The sequence below is a fragment of the Pteropus medius genome, unplaced genomic scaffold (genome assembly GCF_902729225.1).
Source record: "Pteropus medius unplaced genomic scaffold, Ma_sr-lr_union100, whole genome shotgun sequence".
NCBI lineage: Eukaryota > Metazoa > Chordata > Mammalia > Chiroptera > Pteropodidae > Pteropus > Pteropus medius.
The window spans coordinates 1,591,076-1,614,996 of record NW_024354875.1 but is presented as its reverse complement, the minus strand read 5'-3'; the positions used below and the strand labels follow the sequence as shown (position 1 = coordinate 1,614,996).

The following is a 23,921-nucleotide window of genomic DNA, read 5'->3' as shown; positions in this document are numbered from 1 at the left end:
TTTATATTACATGGTGATATTTTATAGCATAACGCATTTGTAAATAGTAATTTATATTTCCATACCATTACCTTAAGATAGGGACTTGGTAATATAAAGGGCTGCAAGCAACTACCATGAACAAAATAATACTAATAAAATTGAGAAGGAAGCTAAAAATATTATTTGGGATATTGCTAATGGGGAAATCCTGATAGTGTTGATGGGAATATCTAAAATTTTCATTTTAGGCATGTTGAGTTTGAGATGGTAGCAAGTCAGTTGGACATAAGATGAGAACATAGGAAAAGAAAGATTTGAGAACTAGCCACAAAGAAATTATATATGTGTATAGCTCTTTACCTGCAATTCCAAAATCCAAAAAAGCTCTGAAAACTAAAGGAAGTTTGTTTTTAAGGACTCATTCAGCTGCAGAACCTGACCCAATATGAACTCATTTATAACCTTTATCCCATTTAGTGTTACTGTTCAGTCATTTTGCTGCTTCAGAAATATTAACTCGTTCATTTATGGAATATTGCCCCCACATTCCACTGAGAGTATTGCATAAGATGCGGTATATGCACCATGTTAACTTTCTAACTTCTGAATTCCAAAATTCATTTGGCCCCAAGGATTTCATAGAAATAGAGACCTATAGTTCAACTCATAAGAGCAGATGTAATGCCACAGAAAAAGAATAGAAAAGAAAAAAACCACCTGAACCTCCAAAACTGATCCCTCATGTTCAGCCACAGTTCTGTGTTCAGGAAAACAGAAAGAACAAGACGTAGGCAGCCTATGAGTACCCTCAGAAATGACTCCAAGGAACTTTATTTTCTTCTCCCCATTCTTTATTTTTCTCTCTGGCCTTTAAGAGTATGTTTTTCCCCCACCAGTATAAGGTATAGAGTTAAAAACATGGCAGGTTAAAAATGCATGAATTTGAGGAAGGCAGAACAGAATGCTTGGATCACATAATCATGTGAATAATCATGCAGAACAGAACGCTTGGATCACAGAGTTGATTAAAATTTAATTGTCTCCTATGAGATTATCATAATATAAAATGGGAAATTAATATGATTTTCTCCTACAAATTCTACTCTGTTTTATGTGAGGAGCATACTATTCATAACAATGAAATTGAGTCAGAAAATCATGATCCCGGTCATGATTGCAGTTAGTCATTGGTGATCGCAAGCAAGCCAGTCATTTCACCTGTCTTACTTCTGTTTTCACATTTGTAAAGTGGAGTATGCCAGATGATCTCAAAGTTGACTTCCAAATTTAAGATACTATCCTAACCTAAAATAATAATTTTTATGAAGAATTATATTAATGAGATATAAGTTACTGCTACATAAGTAATAAAATGTGAAGAAAAAATTTCTAATGATTAAAAACTAGCTTTTTAAAATAGTAAACTTAATTAGATAAGTCCATTAAATATTTGCATTGATTTTTTTAATCCACCTTTGAATTTCATTGAATGTTTGCCTGTTGCTTTGGATGCAATTTTATATTTAAATTCTTCCTTATAATGTATATACAGCGCTTTGTCCATTATTTCTTTTTATAAGATCTTGAAATATTTCATAAATCTTTTAGCACATAAAATTTCTAGCCTATAAAAGGTAATTAAGTGTTCATCTAAAATAAGTTCAGAATCAAAGGAATCTGACCTGTTGAACCAGAATAAAAGTATCAAACCTTAGGATTTTTAAAACTAGAAGAGAATTTTGTGATGATCTAATTATGCTGGGTTTTATAGTTAGAAAAAATAAGAGCTAGAGAAGTAAGTAGCATACTAATATTTATATGCTGAGTAGTGGCAGAGTTCTTAGTTTTTTCCATCACATTCTGTTGCCTATGAATAAAAACGAGAACCATGTTTAAGGAATATAATTTTGTTAGCAGCATTTAAGTTGCCGAAATAATAAGAGGACTAGTAGGATTCTGCCTTGGTATGGTAAGACAGCCATTGAACTATATATTGAACTATATATAAAATGCTTTTTACACTTTACATACATGTTACCTCGTATAATCCATACAACAGTCATGTAAGGTAGGTTCTGTGATCTGTAGAGATGAAAAATTGAGACTCAGAAAAGCTAAATAACTTACCCAAACATCTTATTAGAGCAGAGGTATTTATAAGCCAGGGTTGTCTGATTCTGCACTATATCATAATATAGCCTGCTAGACCAAGATGAATGAAGCGGGGGGAGAGATTCTGAAAGAATATTTAATGCATATAAAGACATCACATTAGGAAACTCAAATTCAATATTTTCTGCTTTTGGCAGATTTGGGGAGCTCCATGTGCTTCTTGAACAAGCAGACTTCTTCCTGGGTGCCTACCATTTGAAAAGCACTGGTGGGAAAACAGAGAAGTGTAAGATGTAGAAGAAACAAAAATAGTTTCCTTATTGTCATCCAAACACTTTTAAAGGAATCACAAATGTATTAAGAACGTATATTTTATAAATAGTATTTTCTAATTGTAAAAGCAATATATATTAATTTTAGAAAATGCAGAAAAGAATGCAGAAGCAAACAAAAATTACCAGTAATCCCATCCTAAATGAGCCAGCACATGTTTCATTTTGGTTTGTTCCTTTTAATAAGAGTAATTATTGTGACATGTCCTCAAAAAATTGTGTGCATAGTGAAAATTTTTATATGTGAATACACTCAATCCAAAATATACCTCACACTTTCACTGAAGAGTAGTTTACTTTAAGGTAAACGTGAAGGACCATGCCTGTAAAGAAATCTGTAAGGTTGATGGTAAGCAGAATAGCTGGAATTCACAGTGCAATGAAAGCCTTACTGTTCCCTTGAACTATTTAAGCCTGCTGGCTAACAGTGGTGCCGTATGAAATCGCATTCAACATTTCCTTGAGTCTGAATCATCCACTGTGGAATGAGGATTGAAAACAGAACTGGTGCTCCCATACCAGAAAAACCTTAACACCGTGATTTCAACCATGGAGAACTGTGTTGTATTCAGATCTGGTCCTTCTCCCTCTCCTTTTGAATGTTACGAAATTCAGAAGTCAAGTTTCATTACCAATTGAGCAACCTGTTTCTTACTCTAAAATGACACAACAAATGAATAGAATTAGACTATAATTCTTTTTCTTGTTCCTTCAGGTGAATCAGTTCAGACAGCTGTATTCCAAAGTCATCAATGATAAACATGATGATGTCATGGCCAAGTTTGGCGCTATTCTGGCCCAGGGAATATTGGACGCAGGTAAATGTTTTTAAGTCTTCTAACTTTATTTACCTATTTAAACTAAATCCAGTGAATTAACTATATGATGTGGTAGAAATTGAATCTGGGGTAAATTATACCTGGAGAAAATTTGGAGCCTACAGTTCATAGAAATAATTTAGTAGAGTTGCTAAAGAGTGTAGACTGAATACCATTCCCTTTACGGCAGTGATCCCCAAACTTTTTGGCACCAAGAACCTTTGCTCCCAATACCTGAGGAGCTGAGGCGGAGCTGAGGTGGTGACGGTAGCACTGGGAGCAACTGCAAATACAGATGAAACTTAGCTCACTTTCCTGGTGCTCACCTCCTGCTGTGCAGCCCAATTCCTAACAGGCCATGGACCCATACTGATCTGCGGCCTGGGGTCTGGGGACCCCTGCTTTACAGTACTAGCTATATAACCTTGAGAAGTTATTTCCCCCTTTCTGTCTGTTTTCTTGTCTTATAAAGTCTACCTCCTGGTGTTGGGAGGATTAAAGATACATGTAAACCAATTAGAATGGTGCCTATCATTTAGTATTCAATGAGAGTTGGCTGGGTTTTTTCCCTATAATTTTATTAATATATATTAGTTTTAAACAGTTGACATTGGACAGTTTTCGAGGAAAAAAATAGGTTTTCGGCAAATTCTAGCAACCAAGTCATCCTAAAATAAGATACTTGGAATATTTGCCTAATAAATGTGTAGCGCACTGGGCTGTCTGGCTCCTGAATTCATGCCCTTCACTACTACAGTGTGGTTTATTTCAGAAGAGACGGGCTGTAGAACGGTGTGTGTTCGTACCTTGGGCTTGAAGTTCGTTTGACATACGTCTTAACTGTTGTTACTGGTGACAGTAGGGTAGAAGAGAGCCAGCCTGTCTGTTTCATTATACCAGTATGTGATTCCTTTTCTTACTCTACCTTAGCCATGTAAAATATAATCTTTTTTATTAACATTTGTTAATTTAAAAGGTAAAGAATAGTATCTCAAGGTTTTCATAGTAGTTCTATTAATAGATGAACATTTTCTCAAATTTATTAGCCATCTGCATTTAAGTTTATTTTGTTATTTAACAAAATAAACTTAATTTTGTTTTGTAATTGCTGTGTTTTTTAACCGTATCAAAGTTTTTGGTGTCCTTGTTTAATAATTTTAGATAATCTCTTTTATATGGTCTTTTTTTAAATCTCTGTCTCCCTTCTAATTTGTTTTATTTTCTCTTTTTCTTGATTGGATTTGCTAGAGATTTCTCTTTTCGTTTGTTTATATTCTGATGCTACTCTTTTTTCCTCTAAATTCTTTATTTTTGCTCAGACCTTTTATTTGCTTTTTCTTATCTTAGGACACTGGTGCTCTTTTCTAAGTTTTTGAGGCAAATATTCTCTTTTAATCCACTTGTTTAGTGGAGTCTTTTGTTTTAATTTTCCAAGAAGTTAAAAGTTTTCTGCTTAAATTTTTAGCGTTAGGTACAATTTGTTTTTCTCTCTTTGTAAACACGGTTCCTTGCAACTATATGTAAATAAGGAACTATTCTATAGTTACTTTAGATAAAGTAAACCATTTCACTTCTCAATGGTGTTCTCTCCTGTGTATAAACAACACAGAAATTGATATGCCATAGTTTCTCTCTCCTCCTTCCTTATCACTTTTCAGTATTTTTATATTATGTTTACATTGTCATGGTTTATAACATTTGCATTTGCTTATAAAGTCCTAGTTCTCACAGTTTAGTCTTAGTTTATATTTAAATGGATTCAGTGCTTAGCACCATTTCTTTTATTGCTGTTTCTTTTTCCTGGGTACTGTACTAAGGCTTGACATTTAATTGGCTGGATTTTATCAGCCCTTAGTTTATATTCAGCATCGGTCTGTATGGGTTTTGACAGATGTGTAATGCTATGTATCCACCACTACAGTGTCATACAGAGTAGTTTCACTGCCCTAAAAATTCTCTGTGTTCCACATTTTCATCCTTCCCTCCCTACCTACTATCCCCTGGCAACCACTGATCATTTTATTGTCTCTATAGCTTTAGTTTGTCTTAGAATCATATAGTATAGAGCCTTTACAGATTGGCTACTTTTGATAATTAGATTTTAAATAGGATTTAGGAGTGTTGTTTTACTATTCCACAATCTTTTTTCCTTCCAGCTGCCACTTTTTGGAGTTTGTAGTTTCAGACTACAACCCTTTACTTGTTCATTTAGTAAACTACAATTTTTTGCTGGTTTTCATTGTATTAGAGTTTTTGCTAGAATTAGGGGAGGATAATTCTGTTTCAGCTTTATTCGGCCACCTTTACTAGAAGTTCTCTCTGTTTTCCCCTCCTTCCTTCCTTCTTTCTCCTTCCAACTCTTTATTTTACAAGTGTTTATTTGTCATGCTCCCATCAAGTTTGAGGCTTCCATTCCATATCTCTATTTCTCTGTTATATTGGCTCTTGCATTCAGTATTTTAGTGGTTAGTTCATAAAAGTCTGTGCTGTTGTGTTCACTAGTATGAGTATAAAATCATTCTCTTACCCCCATTTTACTTTAATATCCTATCCTTCAAAACTGTGCTGCAATTGCATTAGAAAAATGTATAGTCTTGCACTCTCTCTCTCAGAAGTTAGTGGTAATTGAGAAAATCTGGAGAGGACAACTTCAAAGGAATGAGTGAAGTTATGAGAACTCACTCAATGATTTGATCTCTTCAGGGAGAAAAGCTGAAGAGTAAGGCTTCTGATTAAAGTTTATAAAACTTTAAACATTATCAATAGGAAAAACTTCTTTGTTTTATAATAGAACAAGAGGCTAGTTTAGTTTCTAAGTCTGAAGAAAATAGGTTTCACTGAAATAAAAGGAAATTTAGCTTCAAAACTTAAATCAAATATCACATTCTCTAAGAAACCTTTCCCCCTCTTCTTCTGCCCCAGCCAGTCTCTGCCTTGGGTTAATCCATGCTTAACTGTATGTTCTCAGTAGTACCCGGGTTTATATCAATACTTTTATGCATTAAAATAATGCATAAAAGTATTTTGCATTCTCTAATAGATTGCAGGCTCCTTGGGATCCTTTTTAGTATTTTATTCAAAATTCTCAATATATAGTAAGCATTCAGTGAACGCAGGGGCTCAAGTAGGGAAGAATACAAGCAGATAATAAATATATATAACTCATTCTTGTTGGAAAAACAAAATTAAAATGAGCCTGATTTTTTTTCCGGTTAAAATCTTAAATATCCATAGCAAGGTATTAAGAAAATCTAGATTATTTGGTTGAATAATAGAACTCTGATTCTTATAAAAACTTTAAATGCTCTTTGGTTGAGTAAAGTTGATACTCAGTTCCTGACTCCAAGCAAAATGTGAAGGCATCCGTGAGATAATGAGATTAAGAGGTTAAGGAAAGTGAAATGTGACCAAAAGTAATCCAGAATTGGAAATCAAGGTAGGATGGTGACTAGGCACAGACAAGTCCCATTGCATAGGCTATATTATGGAAACTAAAAGATTTGTGTTTCAGAGTTCTGGGGTTCAGCACTAACACTTACCATATAGACGAAAGGCGACAACCTAGCTGCCCATGGGTTAGATCTGACCTAAACACGTGCTTTGTTTTGTCTGCCTAGCAAAATTTTGTTCAAAATCCAGATTCAAGTCTTCGACTCTACTTTTAAAAACAAGATTACCTCATGACTCTAGACCTACGTCCCTAGTAATGTGTCTTTGTTAAATAGGATGTGAACTTTCCACTTTGCTTCCATCCCTACTGCTTCCAGCCCAAATTTTCTCATTCATTTCCCTGACTGGTTCCTAAAGGCTTTCCAGTCTGCACCCCTAATAGCCTCCTAGAATCTCAGTCTTACAAAGGCCCAGCTGTCTAACGCATGCTTGAATCTTAGCTCTTATTCACTAACTGTCTGCACTCCCTCACAGGATAATCTTGGGGACGTGGCAAGAGGTAGATGAACAGGTCAGGTTCCAAGCCATATACCCTCTCAACAGCCCAAACTTCTGATTAAAATTAGCTGTGCTTTCGTTGTTTCATGTATTATGCTTCCTCAAAATAATTTCAGTTGAATCAGGATTGAAGACTAAAATTTTTCTTTTGTTAGTGGTAGTGCTCTAGTTCAAGTGTTCAAGTTCAAACCTTCATTTTGCCAATGAAGAAAAAGATTTTTGGAGGTAAAGTGATTTGTCCAAGGTCATAAGGCTAGTTAATGTTGGAGCTGCCTGCATTCAGATGTGTTTAAAGCAGGAAGAGTAGAACTAAGCAGACGGTATCTACCTCTTGCCTCTTTGCTCTTGTTTGCAAATAATGATGTGTATTGAAATTTTACTTGTTATTAGTACATTAAAAGCCAATGTATAATATAGATTAATATTTAATTTAGCATACAGTTTTGATATCCTTCGGGCTTACTTTTTGAAAAATGCCTACCTATGTAAAAAGAAGGCCTAGATTTGCCCTGAGTCCAGTTAAAATACTTCCAGTTTTAGAGACCTTAGATTGCTCACTAGCTAATGAATTTCAGGAACTCCATATTAGGTTTTTATGAACTGTACTCTTAAAATAATCACATGCTTTGTTAGTGCAGTACTTAGAAATCTTTATTATTGAACTACTAGATTTATATTCATCATTTCTCCTTTTTCTACAGGTGGTCATAATGTCACAATCTCCTTGCAGTCCAGGACTGGGCACACCCATATGCCTTCTGTGGTTGGCGTCCTTGTCTTTACCCAGTTCTGGTTCTGGTTTCCCCTTTCACACTTCCTGTCATTGGCTTATACCCCTACCTGTGTGATTGGCCTTAACAAGGACTTAAAGGTATGTTTGTGAGACCTCAATTTTATAGTGTATCTTCTTTACTATATTCTGTTTACCACCCACTTAACAGGGATTTCCGTGAAATTTTAAAGATGAGGTGGCATCTCATCAATAAAGTATTTCCCCTTCAAATTAAGTCATCACCTCGTTGAGTGGAATGTGTTGGTGGAAGTTTTGAAAATCAAGTCTCCTTACTAACTTTGTAACCCAGGGTAAATCAATCAAGAGGGAGCGGTGAGAGAAAGGACAAAATATGAAAACATGAAAAGGCATTATAGATACTCTAATTAACTTCATTCAATACTAAAAATCTGTGGGAGCTAGAGAACTTTATAACTGGTCAGTAAGTGATAAAGACTTTTCCCAGTAGGCTCATGTTAGACCCTTGTAAGGTGTGAATATATGATGTGGAAACTGTATACAAATTTATATAGTTGTTATTGCGGTTCAAGGAAGGGACATGGAAGTTAGATTGCAGGCTGGATGGATAATCAGATAACTCTTTCCTAAGGAAGTAACAGTTGATGATCTCTGATGCTCACACCATGAGTGAGACTTAACCCACTGAAATAGGGTGCATGGTCTGTAAAGATGAGCTAAAGGGATCCCTGTTCAAAGGTACAGAGCTTCAGGAAAGTATAGGGAACTGCAGGTAGTTCTATAAAGCACCACAAAACTAATTCACTGAAAGAAGACAAATGCCTTTAAGGGAGGAATAACATAATTGAATAGCACCGTAGTTGAACATTTAACCTAGATTGAAACTTCTGGCATCTATTTGCATTTGCTTGTTGAAAGCATGTAAGACTTAAATCTTGGTTTTGATTATTTTAATGGATGGGGGAAATTCTTTTATTTTCTTCAGATGCCTAAAGTTCAGTATAAATCAAACTGTAAACCATCCACATTTGCGTATCCTGCCCCTCTGGAAGTACCAAAAGAAAAAGAAAAGGAAAAGGTAGGTTCTTTCTTTCTTTGAGCAGAATTTCTACTTATGTATAGGAGCTGCTTAGTATTTTACTTGGGTTTGTTTTAAATATTTTTATATTTTAAATTAGACATTTTTTAAAGTAATCCTCCTTATGGTAAAAATCTAACATTACATAAGAATATAAAGTAAAAGCTGTCTCTTCTGGGCAATCAAGTCCCATGTTGCAGGAATCACAATTTGTGAATCCAAAGTTTTCTCTGCACATGTCAGTACTTTTTATATCACAAATTGAATTATTCTCTACATATTGTTTTGCATCTTATTGTTTTTACTTAAACAATTTATCTTTAAAATTTTCAATGTATATGGATCTTATTTTTTCCAGAGCTGCAGAGTGATCTCTTTATGTATATACCATTATTTGTCTTACCAGTTCCTTACTGCTGGACATTCAAAGTTATTTCTATTTCTAATTTTTCACTGTTACAAATGAAACTGGAATTAGAGTCTTTATCATATATATTTGTACACTTGTACAAGCATATCTATAGCTTAGGATCTTAGATGTGGAATTGCTTGATCAAAAGTAATGCACATTATTTCTTTTCATAAGTATTAACTATATTTCCCTTCAAAATAGATGTAACCAATTTATACTCTACCAGCAGTGTCTGACATGCGTTGTCATGTGTGAAATCAAACTGTGGTGACTTAAATGGCTGCACTTGCCCCTGAAGTTTTCTCAGTAAAATTACCCTACATGATACACCTTGTGTGTAGGAGAATGGTTCCTTTTCCCAAGATAACGTTCCATATTAGCCAGTTATTCTTGATTATTTGCTGTACATTTGTGTAAATAGGGATATTATATAATTGGCCTAATTTGAGGGTGGTGGGTGATAAATATCCTTTGATGACAACATCTTGTTTCATCAGCTATGATTCAGACCCTCCGCTTTGAGGTCTGAAACAAAGTCAGTTTATACCAACAACACTGTGCAGCCTTTCAAAGTCCCTGTTTCACCTTTAATTTCAGTGAGACCCATCAAGGAGGATAATTCCAGGCTAATTACTCACCCAGTATGTATTACCATTATATCCCTGGATGTAGGGCATCTAGTCCAGTGAGAGTATCTTTATGACCAGATTTGGAGGCAATTTTTTTTATTTTCTAGTGCTTTTCCTATAAAGTAAAAAGGCACAAAGCACCCAGATCTCTGTCTCAAAAGTTCATAATAGCAAATCCACATCCAAGGTAAGCTTCAGATTAAAAAAAAAAAAAAAATTAGAGCTATGTTGGACACAAGTCTCCAGGAACTAAAACTTTACCTGATGACCATAATAGTAAATTATGTGAATAAATGTCCTGCTTGCTTTTCCCATTTATTTCTTGATTATTTTGTTCTTTGTGATACTTACTTGCAGGAAATAGAATAGCATTGTAGGACTAAATTCTCCTTGGACTTGTACATTTGTATATAGATAAGGGATTAACAACAATTTACCCTGTTTACTTCCTTTAGGTTTCCACAGCTGTGTTATCTATTACTGCCAAGGCTAAAAAGAAGGAAAAAGAAAAAGAAAAAAAAGAAGAGGAGAAAATGGAAGTGGTAGGTATAACTTGGTGGTCATATGGGTTGATTTATCTCTCTCTGTCATAGTATAGATTCTTGAGCATTATTATACCTTGCTCTTGACTTCCTTTAAACAGTTTTCTTTTTCCAAGCATAGAGCCTCATATAATTTTAATTGGAAGAGACTTTAGAAATTATATTCATTTGTGGGAAGAATAGAATATTTCATGGTACAAATCAGGAATGAGTTCTTAGAGGAAATGACAACTGAAATAGTTCATTTTCTTAAATAGACTCCTTTTTTCTGATCTCTGCTGGCAGAAAAACTTCATCCTTTTAAACCAAGTTAAATATCATTCTCACCTCCAAGCAGAGTTACCCTCTCCCTCTGAGTCCGATATTACTTTAGTTGTACCTCCTAAACTAACTTATGATAGCTAATCCTAACTCCCTTTTGTACCTGATAGTTGCTGAGTAAACTTATCAAACATTATTCAGTGATGTAGAACAGAGTGAACCTTTATTGGGCTATTTTTTAATATTTTCTAGGATGAGGCAGAGAAAAAGGAAGAAAAAGAGAAGAAAAAAGAACCTGAGCCAAACTTCCAGTTATTGGATAACCCAGCTCGAGTTATGCCTGCCCAGCTTAAGGTTCTCACCATGCCAGAGACCTGTAGATACCAGCCTTTCAAACCAGTAAGTTACCTATGGCCCTTAGCTATATACCCATGGGATATTAATCCATGGGATGATGGAATATTGACAGAAAAGCATAAATCTCCAAAACACTGAGGAAAGCTCTTTAGTGCTAATAAATCTCTTAGCAAAAAAGAGAACATTTCTTCCATTCAATATAGATATGGGGGAGCTTTTCTTCTCTTTGTGTAACCCTGCAAATATCCTTCATCTACCAGAGGTTTATGCCATAAAAGTTCCTCATACAGCATAACAATTAGGAGCATAGACTCTGGAGTCAAACATTTCGAGTTTGAATCCTGATTCTTCTCCTTACAGTCTGTGTGACTTTGGGTCAGGTACTATACCTCTCTCAATTTCCTCTACTGTAAAATAAGAATTATCTTTCTTAACTCATAGGAATTTGGCAAAGATTAAACAAGGAAATACAGTTAATACACAGGCACTCAGAGCATTGACTTTTACAATTGAAAAGGATCATCATGCCATTTAAATTATTCTAAGGTAGACTGTTTCATAGATGAGATTTCTAGATCCTTATAGAAAAGTAAACCCTTTCTCATCAACTTGAAGGTGGTCTCTGATGGCGGCGAGTGGAAGGCATCCTTACATACAGTTATGAGCCAGGGTCTTATCCGACTAGATTATCAGCTACAGGAGACAAGGGCAGGGGTTAGAAGATGGCTGTATTTAGTGGTAAAGAGCTTAAATTGGGCAGAACTGAGTTTAAATTCCAGCTCTGTCATTTTTTAACTGTGTGACCAAGACAAGTTGTTTAATCAGGAATGAGTTCTTAGAGGAAATGACAACTGAAATAGTTCATTTTCTTAAATAGACTCCTTTTTTCTGATCTCTGCTGGCAGAAAAACTTCATCCTTTTAAACCAAGTTAAATACCATTCTCACCTCCAAGCAGAGTTACCCTCTGTAAAATTGGCATGATGATGCTGCCTACCTTCTAGGAATGCCATAAAGATTAAATAGGTTGTTATATATAAAACACCTAAAACAATGGCTGGCATAATTTCTCAGTACTTAGTGGTAGTGATAAGTCACCAGATAGCTTTAAGTAGCAGGCAATCAGGCCAGGAGGGAGGCAATAGTTGAAGATCTTCTCCCACCTTCTATTAATCTTGCATTACTAGGATATTAACACTACTTAGTCTATAGTGTTGAATGAATTAATTGATAGTACCACCAGTGGACACCTTAAATGTAGTCACTGTCTAATCTGCAACCCAGTACATCTGAGTGGAATATTTACAGAGAATATATTCCAACCGCATCTGGAAACTGCTCTTGACAGTTGAAGTGAGATATACTCAGAACAGATACATAGTACTATACAACTAGTGAATACTTTAAACATCCAGTGTTTTCAACAATTAAGAAGAACTAAAGACAGCAAATTATAGGCTCAATGTCATGAGGCCATATGAGGAGACTGGTATGTCTTGGATGGAAATCGAATGACCTTTAAGCCTCTGCTCAGAATGTCAGAGGAATCCGCAAAAGGACAAGAAACTAAATAGGAAGCTTGTCCATCTATAAGTCAAAAGATGCCTCTGTGCAAGCAAGAAATGAAAATTCGCCAACTACCCGGCCGATTATTGAACGTGAGCCTCAACACACACACAGCCCCTCAGCACTGACTAGGAAACTCATTTTTTCTGGGGTTTAAAGAAATCCCTGTCCAGTCATTACTTGGCCATTGAGAAACTTCAGTGGTCACATACAACAGAAAATACAGACTTCATAGAAGTAGTTCAGAAAAGTCACAAAACAAACCTTGGGAAGGGGGCAGAATCTGACTTTATAGTTGCCACATAATAACACTAAGTATCCAGTTTTCAAGAAAAAATTACAAAACAAGCAAAGAAAAATATGGCTCATACACAGAGAAAAAGCAATTAATAGAAACTGTTTCTGAGGAAGCCTAAAAATGGCCGGAATTAATAGGCAGACTAAATCAACTATTTAAAATATGTTTAAAGAACTAAAGGAACTATGTCTAAAGAACTAAAGGAAAGTATGAGAATGACGTCTCAACAAATCGTATCATTAAATAGATAGAACTTATAAAAAATAATCAAATGGACATTCTCGAGTTGAAAATAGAGTAACCGAAATGAAAAATTCACTAGAGGAGTTCAATAGCTTATTTGAGCAGACATGAGCAAACTTGAAGATAGGTCATTTGAGGAACAACCCCAAAAAAGGATGAAGAAAAATGAACAGAGCCTCAGAGACATGTGGAACACTGTCAAGCATACCAGCATTCACAGAGTGGGATAAATGGAATCCGAAAAAAGGAAGGGAAAAGAATAGAAGGATATTTGAAGAAATAATGGCTGAAAACTTCCCAAATTCTATGAATAAAAATCTACATATCCAAGATGCTCAATGAATCCAAGTATTATTAAACTCAAAGAGATTAACACCTAGACACATCATAAAGTGTTGAAAGACAAGAAGGGAATCTTGAGAGCAGCAAGAGAGAAACATTCATCATGTAAGATCAACAACTGATTTGTTGTCAGAAACCATGGAGGCCAGAAGGCAGTAGGATGACATTCAAAGTGTAAAAGGAAAGACTCTCCAACCAAGAATTCTATAGCCAACAAAACTGTCCTTTAAAAATGAAGGTGAAATTAAGACATTCCCAGATAAAACCTAAGAGAATTTGTCACTAGCCAACCTGCTATACAAGAAATACGAAAGTGAACCCTTCAGGCTGAAATGAAAGGGCACTATAGAGTAACTTGAATCCACATGAAAAAATAAAGAGCACTGGTAAATATAACTGTATAGATAAATATAAAAGATAGTATAAATGTTTTTGTTTGTAGTTCTTTTTTCTCCTATCAGATTTAAAAGACAACTGTATAAAGCAATTATAAATTGGTGTTGATGTGTACACACTGCATAAAAATGTAGTTTGCATTACAATATGTCTTGGTTCTGGCTGCTGTAGCAAATTGCCACCTACCATTTAAGACTGGGTGTCTTAAACAATAAGCATTTATTTCTCATAGTTTTAGAAGATAGAAATACAAGATCAGGGTGCCAGTATAATCAGGTTTTCAGTAAAAGCCCTCACCCTAGTTTGCATATAACCCTCTTCTTGTATCTTCACATAACTGAGAGCAGAGAGAGGGGAAGCAAGCTTTCTTTGTGTCTGTTCTTATAAGGCAGGGATTTCCAACCCTCGGCCTCAGACCAGTACTGTTAGGAACCAGATCACACAGTGGGAGGTTAGCGGCAGGTGAGCAAAGAAGCTTCATCATATTTGCAGCCGCTCCCCAGCGCTAGCATCACCGCCTCAGCTCCACCTCAGATCCTCAGGCATTAGATTCTCATAGGAGCACCAACCTTATTGTGAACCACATGTGCGAGGGATCCAGGCGGTGATGCTGGCGCTGGGGAGCAGCTGCAAAGACAGATTAACATTAGCAGAAAGGTTTGACTGAACAGAGACCACAATAAATCAGTTGCTTGCAGACTCATATCAAAACACTATCAATGTGAGTGCCAAGTGACAATCCGTATCTGGTGGCAGGCTTTATGTGGCAAGTGAGTTGATGCACTTAGGTTGTACAGTTGCATCTGGTGGCAGGCTTTAAGTCAGAATCCTTCAATTATTTTAGTCTGCGGGCCCACACACCCATCTCAGTTACAGTTTTGATAAGCCCACAAGTAACCCTAGCCAAAATGAATAAAAAACAAACATCCCAATGATGAGACAGCGGAAGACTCTAAGACTGCCAACAAAAAGCTGCATTTAAAAGAAATTTAAAATATCAAGAGTCCTACTTAAATTACTGGTTCATTGCAACAGGTGATTCACATTCCCCAAGCCCATTTTGTATAATACGTGATGACTGGCTATCCACCGAAGCCATGAAACCTTCAAGCACCCTGCGTTAAAATACAAGCCTTTGAAGTTTTTTCAAAAAATTAAAACCTGAACATGAACAGAAGTAATGATTGAAGGCCACTACTTCATCAAAGGCGTCTGCACTGAGAGTATCATTCTTAGTGGCTGCATTGCTAAAGCTAAGAAGCCCTTTACTGATGGAGAAGAGTTGATCTTGCCTACTGCTAAGGACATTTGTCATGAACTTTCAGGAGAGGCTGCAGTTCAGAAGGTGGCACGTGTTCCTCTTTTGGCTAACACCATAACTAGACAAATGATAAAATAGCAGAGGACATTGTTAGAGAGGATTAATGAGTCACCATGGTTTGCAATCCAGGTTGACGAATCTGCTGATGTTGACAACAAGGCAACAATGCTTGTTTTTGTACAATCTGTTTTTCAGGATGATGTGCATGAGGATATGTTATGTGCACTTTTGTTGCCAGCCAACACCACAGCTGCAGAACTCTTCAAGTCTTTGCATGATTGCATATCAGGAAAACTTAATTGGTCATTTTGTGTCAGTATATGCATGGACAGAGTGGCTGCCATGACCGGATGGCTTTCTGGTTTCACTACAGGGGTCAAAGAGGTCTCTTCTGAATCTGAGTCTACACACTGTGTCATCCACAGAGAAATGCTGGCTCGCCGGGAAATGTCACCTGAATATAACGTTTTGCAGGATGTGATTAAAATTATCAACCACTTTAAAGTACACGCCCTAAACTCATGTCTGTCCGCACAGCTCTGTGGGGAGATGGAGCAGAGCACACACGTCTTCTCTTACACCCAGAACTAAGAAGCCTTTCTAAACAGATCACTGGCCAGAGTTTTTGAGTTATGAGAGCCTCTCCAGAGATTTCTTTTAGAAAAACAGTCACCACTGGTAGCACATGGCAGTGACACAGAATGAGTCGCAAAACTTGCTTAATTGTGTGATATATTTACTTGCTTAACCAACTCAATCTATCACGTCAGGGAAGAACAATTGTGTTCAAGTCAGCAGATAAAGTGGCTGCATTCAAAGCCAACTTGGAATTATGTAGGCGACAAGTGAACATTGGGACTTTTGACATGTTTCAAACATAAGTAGAGATTTTGAAAGAGACTGAGCCTGGGCCTTTCTCCCAACTGGTGCATGATCACCTATCTCAGCTTTCAAAAGAATCTGAGCATTACTTCCCAAGCACAAAAGACCCCCAAACTGGGAAGGGATGAATCCGCGACCTATTTATGAATAAGCCAGGTGAACCGACTTTGTCCATGCTAGAAGAGGATCAGCTGCTTAAGATCACAAATGACGGTGGCCTTAAAAATATGTTTGAGACAACTTAAAATCCCCATACGTTCTGGATTAAAGTCAAGGCAGAATATCCTGAGACTGCCACAAAAGCACTGAAAAGCCGGCTTCCATTTCCAGTACCCGGTCTTTGTGAAGCAGGGTTTTCTGCAGTGACAGCAACTAAAATGAGATTACAGAGTAGGCTGGACATAAGCAACACACGTCGGGTGTCACTGTCTCTCCCAAAAGGAGATAAAAGGAACCATCTAGTTGCAGGAAAACCATCTCAAGGCTCCCTGCATTATGGTGAGTTGTATAATTATTTCATTATGTATTGCAATGTAATAATAATAATAGACATAAAGTGCACAATAAATGTAATGCACTTGAATCATCCTGAAACCACCACCACCCTCCGCCCCGGTCCATGGAAAAATTGTCTTCCATAAAACCTGTCCCTGGGACTGCTGTGTGAGGGCACTAATTCTGTTCATGAGGCCTTCACCCTCATGACCCAATTGCCTCCTAAAATCCTACCTCCTAATAATACCACTTTAGGGGTTATTATTTTAACATAAATTAGAGGAAGACACATTCAGCCCATAACACAGTAACACAAAGGAGTCAGAAAACAGCTATATTGGAGTGAAGTTTTTTATACTATTGAAATTAAGTTGCTATTTTTCAAATTAGATTAAAATGTTCATTGTAACCCCAAAGAAAACCACTAAGAAAATAACTCAAAAAAAATAGACTAAAAGAAACAAGGAATTAAAATAGTACACTGGAAAAGAAAATATAATAATTTATAAACATATGCACCTAATAACAGAGCCCCAAAATACATGAAGCAAACACTGACAGAATTGAAGTGAGAAATAGACAATAATAGTTGGAGACTTCAGTACCCCAATTGCAATAACAGAATAACTAGGCAGAAAAAGAGTTGAATAATAATATAAACCAACTAAACAAGTCTCAATAAATTTAAAGGAGTTGAAGTCAGACTTTATTCTCCAACCACAATGGAATGAAATTAGCAATATCAGAAGGAAATGTGGGGAAATGACAAATGTGTGGAAACGAAACAACACACTTCTAAATAACCAGTGGGTCGAGGGAGAAATCATATGGAGTATCAGAAAATATTTTGAGGGGAATGAAAACAAAAACACAACATGCCAAAACTTATGGGATTCAGTGAATGCAGTGCTTACAGGGGAATGTATAGCTGTAAACACCTATCTTTTAAAAGATATTAAATAAATAAGATCCCACATAAATAACAACCTTCCACCTTAACAAACTAGAAGTGCAAAGTAAACCAAAATTAAGCAAAAAGATTAGAGCAGAAATTAATTACATAGAGAATAGGAAAACAATAGGGAAACTCAACAAAACCGAAAGCTGATTCTTTTAAAAGATCAACAAAATTGACAAACTTTTACCTAAACCGAGCAAGCAAAAAGGAAAGAAGATGGAGGGAGGGAGGGAAGGAAGGATGAATATGTGGAGCACAAGGTTTTTAGGGAAGTGCAACTGCTCTGGAGCACACTGCCTGACATTCTGTGAGGCCAGTGTTAATCTGATAGTGAAACCAGGCACAGACCTCACAAGAAAGAAAACTACAGACCAATAGTCAATGTTCATGGATTGGAAGGTTTAATATCATTGAGACGGCAGTACTCCCCAATTTGATCTACAGATTCAACATAGCCCTTCACAAACTCCCAGCTGACTTTACAGAAATTAGCAAGCTGATCCTCAAATTCATATGGAAACACAAGGGACCGAGAATAGCCAAAACAATTTTGAAAAAGAACAAAGTTGGAAAAACAAAACTTCTTAATTTCAAAACTTATAAAGCTACTACGGTAATCAAGACTGTGTGGCACTGGTATAAGGATACACATATAGATCAGTGGGATTAAGTTGAGAATCCAGAAATAAACCCATGCATTTATAGTCAGTTGATTTTTGACAAGAATGCTAAGACCATTCAATGAGGATGGCCAAGAAATGGTGCTAGAACAGCAGATATTCACCTGCAAAAGAATTAAGTTGGACCCCCTACCTCATATATATAAAAATTAACTGCAAATGGATCAGACTTAAATATAAGAGCTAAAACTATAAAACCTTTAGAAAATAACATACATGTGTAAAAACTTTGTGACTTGGAATCAGCCGGTGTTTTCTTAATATATGACATCTAAGGCACAAGCAGTAAAAAAAAAAAAGATAAACTTTATCAAATTAAAAATGTCTTTGTTTGCAAAAGTTACATACTACCAAAAAAGTGAAAAAGGTAATCTACAGAATAGGAGAAAATATTTTCAGATCATATATCTGATAAGAGATATATCCAAAATACATTTTAAAAACTCATATAACTCAATAAAAAGACAAATAACCTATTTTTAGAATGGGCAAAGGATTTTTAATAGACGTTTCTCCAAAGAAGATATACAAATAGCCAAAAAACACACGAAAAGATGCTCCACCTCCTTAGTCATTAGGGAAATGTAAATCAAAACCACAAGGAGATACTACATCATAGGATGGCTATAATCAAAAAGAACAGACAGATTTGTAGATTAAAGTTAGCACAGATGTTGGAAATTGGAACCTTCGTATAGTATGATGGGAATAGAAACTGTTTCAGATTCTGCAGAAACCAGATGGTAGTTTATCAAAAAGTTAAGTGTAGACCTATCGTATGACCCAGCAGCTCCACTCCTATGTATATATGTACCCAAGAGAATGGAAACTATGTCCACATAAAACTTGTACTCTCGTATTTATATCAGCTTTATACATAATAGTTGAAAAGTTAAAAACAAATGTTTATAAACTGGTGAATGGATAAACAAAATGTGATGTGTGCAATGGAATGTTATTCAGCCAAAAAAAGAAACGACGCACTAATATATGCTACATGTGCGAACATTGACAACATTATGCTAAGTGAAAAACGCCACACACGTATGGTTTATATGAATGTCCAGAATAGGCAAATCTTTAGAGGCTGAAGTTACATTAGTGGTTGCCAGGGGCTGGGAGTAGGGGCAGTGGAGAATGACTGTTAATGAATGCAGGGTTTCTTCTAGATTGATGAATGTGTTCTTGAATTAGACAGTGGAGGTGGTCACACAATTTTGAATATACTAAAAACTACTGAATCGTATACTTTAAAAGAATTCGTTTTATGAATTGTATCTCAAAGAAAAAGAAATGACAAGACTGCCTCTGTGTGTATGCAGTGAAGAAAGGGTGCCCCCTCACTCACTCCCATATCCTCAATGGCAGCGTCACTGGACCCTTGCTCAGATACTGCATTTGAAAAAGGCAACCATAGTTTTGAAAATGGATAGCATTCCCACTCTGCCTTCTGTACATCTTAAAAGATGTCTTAAAGAGCATGTGGAGTACTTAGCAACAGGAAATGTTCCATAGCCTGTGTCTTCAATTGTCACAGGCCTTCTCAGAAAACAGTGTCATATGTCTTATTGTCTGTTTAGAGAATATGGACTTGCTAACATAGAAGAAAGTTATAAATAAGCCTAAACCATGCAGCTATAAAAAGCTCTTTCCATATGCTGATTATATTACAGGATTTGAGTTGGATTATTTCATTCCACCTAAGTATGAAATAGGACAATTATAACCTGGAGTCATATGTTTCCAAAATGTAGGAAGTCCTTTTGTGAACATGGGTGTTTTCTTCGGTTTTGTAGAAGATTCATTTCCATTTGGTCCTTTAAAAGGTACAAAGTAAACTTTTAGGCCATGGGAGATGAGGACACTGGCCAAATACTCTGACTGCTCTTGGGTAAATATTGGTGGTAAAAGCAGGGTCTATTTGTAAAATGGCTCCCCTTCAAGAAAAGCAAAACTCTTTTTAAGGGAAGGAGTTCTAGATTCACATGTATGGATATGTGAGTGTTGACAGAAGGAAAGTAGTTTAGGAATTCATGAAGGCGCACCAGGTTTACTGCGTGGCAGGGCAGAGTTCTGATGAGTACAAAATCAGATTAGGTTGAACTGCAGAGATGCTTATACACATGTGAACCATTTAACTAATGGTCTTGGGCTTCTTTTCCTTCCCAGTAATGTGCTTTGGTAGAAATATGTTTTTTCCAGATGTGCCCTGCCACTGTCGACTGATTTAATTACAGAAGCAACTTTCCATTTCCTTTAACACAGGCAAGCAAATCGAATAAGATTAGCACACCAGAGATGGGTGAATCGTTTGGTGTTTGAATTTACCTTCTGCTAATATGTTTGAGAGAGGGCTTAATAGAATTGCTGTGTCTTCATTGTCAATGCGCAGGGATTTGTAGATTAAAGTAAAAAACTCAGATATTTATGTTCTGGCTATCATTCTGAAATTGCTGGAGAAAAAAATTGACTTTTCATTTATAGATATTGACTTTTCATTTATAGATTGTCTTTTGCATCCAAAATTATAGCTTTCTTACAAATAATAAAGTATCTATTAGTCTAGTGTGCTTCGCAAACTTTAATGTGCATACAGATCACTTGGACATCTTGTTAAAAATGCAGATTCTGTAGATCTAGGATAGGGCCAGGTTGTCTGCATTTCTAACAAGCTCCCAGGTGATCATGATGCTATGGTCCATGAGCACACATAGAGTAGCAAAGCGTAGTACTCAATATGATCGGAGAACAGCGTATTTGGACAGCGAACACTCTCCCTGCAGTCAGATTGAGGGTAGTACTGGGAAACACTGTTCTTAAACTGGAATGCATCATCCAAATAGAACAGTACCTAACACCCAGAGCCACTTGGTTAAGTTTGCGAATACTCCTTAAGGATTACGGTTACCCTTTATCCTTCATAAGGCACATTGACATTGCTTTCCTCATTCAGGCCTCAGACTAGCCTGAAAAAATAGATCGAGAAGATCTTAGCCCCTTCTTACAGTTGAACAGTCTGGTTAAGTCACCAGCATAGCGTCTCACAGGTGCAGATGCGCAGGTTTCCTGACTCTCACCTGGTAAAGTATAGTTCTATCCGTTCTTTGCTTCCAAATCATTCAGGTGGTCTTAAGATAGCATTTAACAAATAATTCACTCTAGATTCTGGAGTAACCTGGAACGGGAGTGAAGCTTGTGGCACTTCATCCCCTGCTCTGTGTTGACAGCTCTCCATTGGAGGCATCATCATTCTGAAGGATACCAGCGAAGACATTGAAGAGCTGGTAGAACCTGTGGCAGCCCATGGCCCAAAAATCGAAGAGGAGGAACAAGAGCCAGAACCCCCAGAACCATTTGAGTATATTGATGATTAAGGACCAGCGGTATGTGTGGAACAAAGTCTTACGTAAAGAGAAATCTCTTTGCCAGTACTTCACAGATGTTTTACACAACTGTTTCGTGTAGGAACATTGTCTCACTTTTCTCTTGCTTCTCTGCTTAATCCCTACCTACCTAAAGGGTATTAAAACTTCCCCCTTTTTTGACCTTTCCGTGCAATCATAACCACCAGCTACTTTTCCTTTCTTCATCGGCTCTCTCCCCTATCGTGTACCACCAGTACTATTCAAAGTATCTGGTCTGCACACCGTTTCCCTAAGTCCGTGAGGAGGTAGAGAGCTTGCTCCAGAACATGAATCCGCTCAGTGCTGCTTTTATCAAAAAAGCCTCACTTCCCCCTCACCCCAGAGGTCGACAGTCGGCCCAGCGTTGGAGTCGATTTACGTTTCGATACAAGCTCCTCGTTGTGGATAGTTCATGGACCAGCTCTGGTTCGTAGATTATACTTTGAGTAGCACAGGTCTAGGCTTTTCACTGATTCTTCTCTCTCCCTTTCCTTTGGCAATAATTTCGGCACTAAAAGCCTTACATTCACTTATTCAGTGAAGCTGTCGAACATCTAATGGGTACAGGAAACAGTGCTTATAGGTACTGAAAGGGGGTCTTTAGATGCAAAAGATTGGAATAATCTAATTTAACAAAATTGTCATACTTCGCGCATTTTTTGACTGGTCATTACATATTTGAAATGCGTATAAAATGTATAATCAGGATTCTCTTAATTCCCCCCTAGTACAAGTACATTGTCAGACAAATATGAATTTATTCAACTCTTTAAAGAAAATAAGAACAGGATCATTTATTACGTTAGGACAAAAGAAAAATACATTTAAATGTCAGGTTGCAAATCTAGCACCATGAACGTTGTACGCTGACTAGCAATGAGTGAAAGCTTTTGCAGCAATGTCAGATATATATTAAGGCAGAAACCCTGCCATCAGTAGGAAAATATATTCAAGCCTCAGAGACAGTTTGGACCTTAGAGAGATTTATACTAACTCACTGCCATCTGAACTTGCTCTTGAAAATTCTCTTTCAGCCCTTGATGGTTTCCTAAGTTTACCCAGCTTGCACCTAGCAGTGTTAACACCACGAGCACGCTCATCCCTCTGCAGAACTGACTCACCTTAGTCCCCTTCAGCCTTTCACACTGTCTTACTGAAAACCCCTGACTACATCCTCAAGGCGGTTAACTGCAAGATGGCTTAGAAGCTTTTAGTTGGAGATTTGGTTTTCAAAGGAATAAAATATTCAGTCCAATAGAAGTGCGAAAACTAATCTATCCAAGCACAAACTTGCATATTGGGATTCCATAAGCAAAGTTAGGGGCTAGTTTTAGATTTAAACAGCTAGTAGTTTAAAAGAATAATAAAGAATGTTTTTAAAATAAAGAATGAGCCTATCTTCCCTTCCCTCCCTCCCCCAGGATGTCATTGCTCATCTGAGGAAGAGGGTCCAGGCTCATATTGCAAATGCCTGTGAGGAAGTTCGTGTTGACACCTGCTATTCACTGCATGTATCATCGCATCTGTGCCGACCTGAAGAACCTTGTCCTCGATTCTTTGGTTGAAGAGAAGATGTATGACTAGTGTGCTCTTTCACAGAACTTGGTTTTCAAATAAATATATTAAAATCTCCAGATGGACAGGAACTTTTTATTTATTTGTTTTTCAGCCTGGATTTTAAAGAAATGCGTCTAATACCCTTTCCCTCCCCCCCACCCCCACCATAAAATGCCTAAACCCAAAGCGCTAAATCTTTGATTGCTAGGACAAATATGCATAACTTTCATATTGATGATAAAGTTCGACTATTTTATAGATTTTTTTGAAAAGTAATAGAAAAAATAAGAAAGAAAAAATGAGAGAGAAAAAAATCAACCCTTGTTTATCACTCCAAGGATTCTTTTCATTTTTCTTAATGGTATCGAGAGTGTGGGGTCCCATCACTCAGTGAAGTCTCTTTAATGAACCTAGGGAAATGGAGTCTGTTTAGGCAATTCAGAAGCATTTTTTTTTTTCAATAAGCTTTGCTTATCGTTTCCTGCTTTTGACCTTGTTAAGGACAAGACGTAAATTAGTTTCATTTAGCCACAGAATCTGATAATGTACCTTTTTTTC

General features: G+C 36.6%; 1 protein-coding gene across 2 annotated transcripts in view; it reads left to right on the top strand.

Annotated features, from left to right (window-relative positions):
• The window catches only part of PSMD1 (proteasome 26S subunit, non-ATPase 1), a 79,948-nt gene extending 56,506 nt beyond the window's left edge, over window positions 1–23,442 (top strand). For both annotated transcript variants that reach the window (XM_039855849.1, XM_039855848.1), the window contains 7 exons: window positions 3,142–3,244; window positions 7,894–8,063; window positions 8,929–9,021; window positions 10,518–10,604; window positions 11,118–11,264; window positions 21,630–21,785; window positions 23,228–23,442. In XM_039855849.1, the coding sequence (XP_039711783.1) occupies window positions 3,142–3,244; window positions 7,894–8,063; window positions 8,929–9,021; window positions 10,518–10,604; window positions 11,118–11,264; window positions 21,630–21,776 (747 nt within the window). In that variant the 3' untranslated portion in view covers window positions 21,777–21,785; window positions 23,228–23,442. The remainder of the gene's footprint in view (window positions 1–3,141; window positions 3,245–7,893; window positions 8,064–8,928; window positions 9,022–10,517; window positions 10,605–11,117; window positions 11,265–21,629; window positions 21,786–23,227) is intronic.
• Window positions 23,443–23,921: the final 479 nt, after the last annotated feature.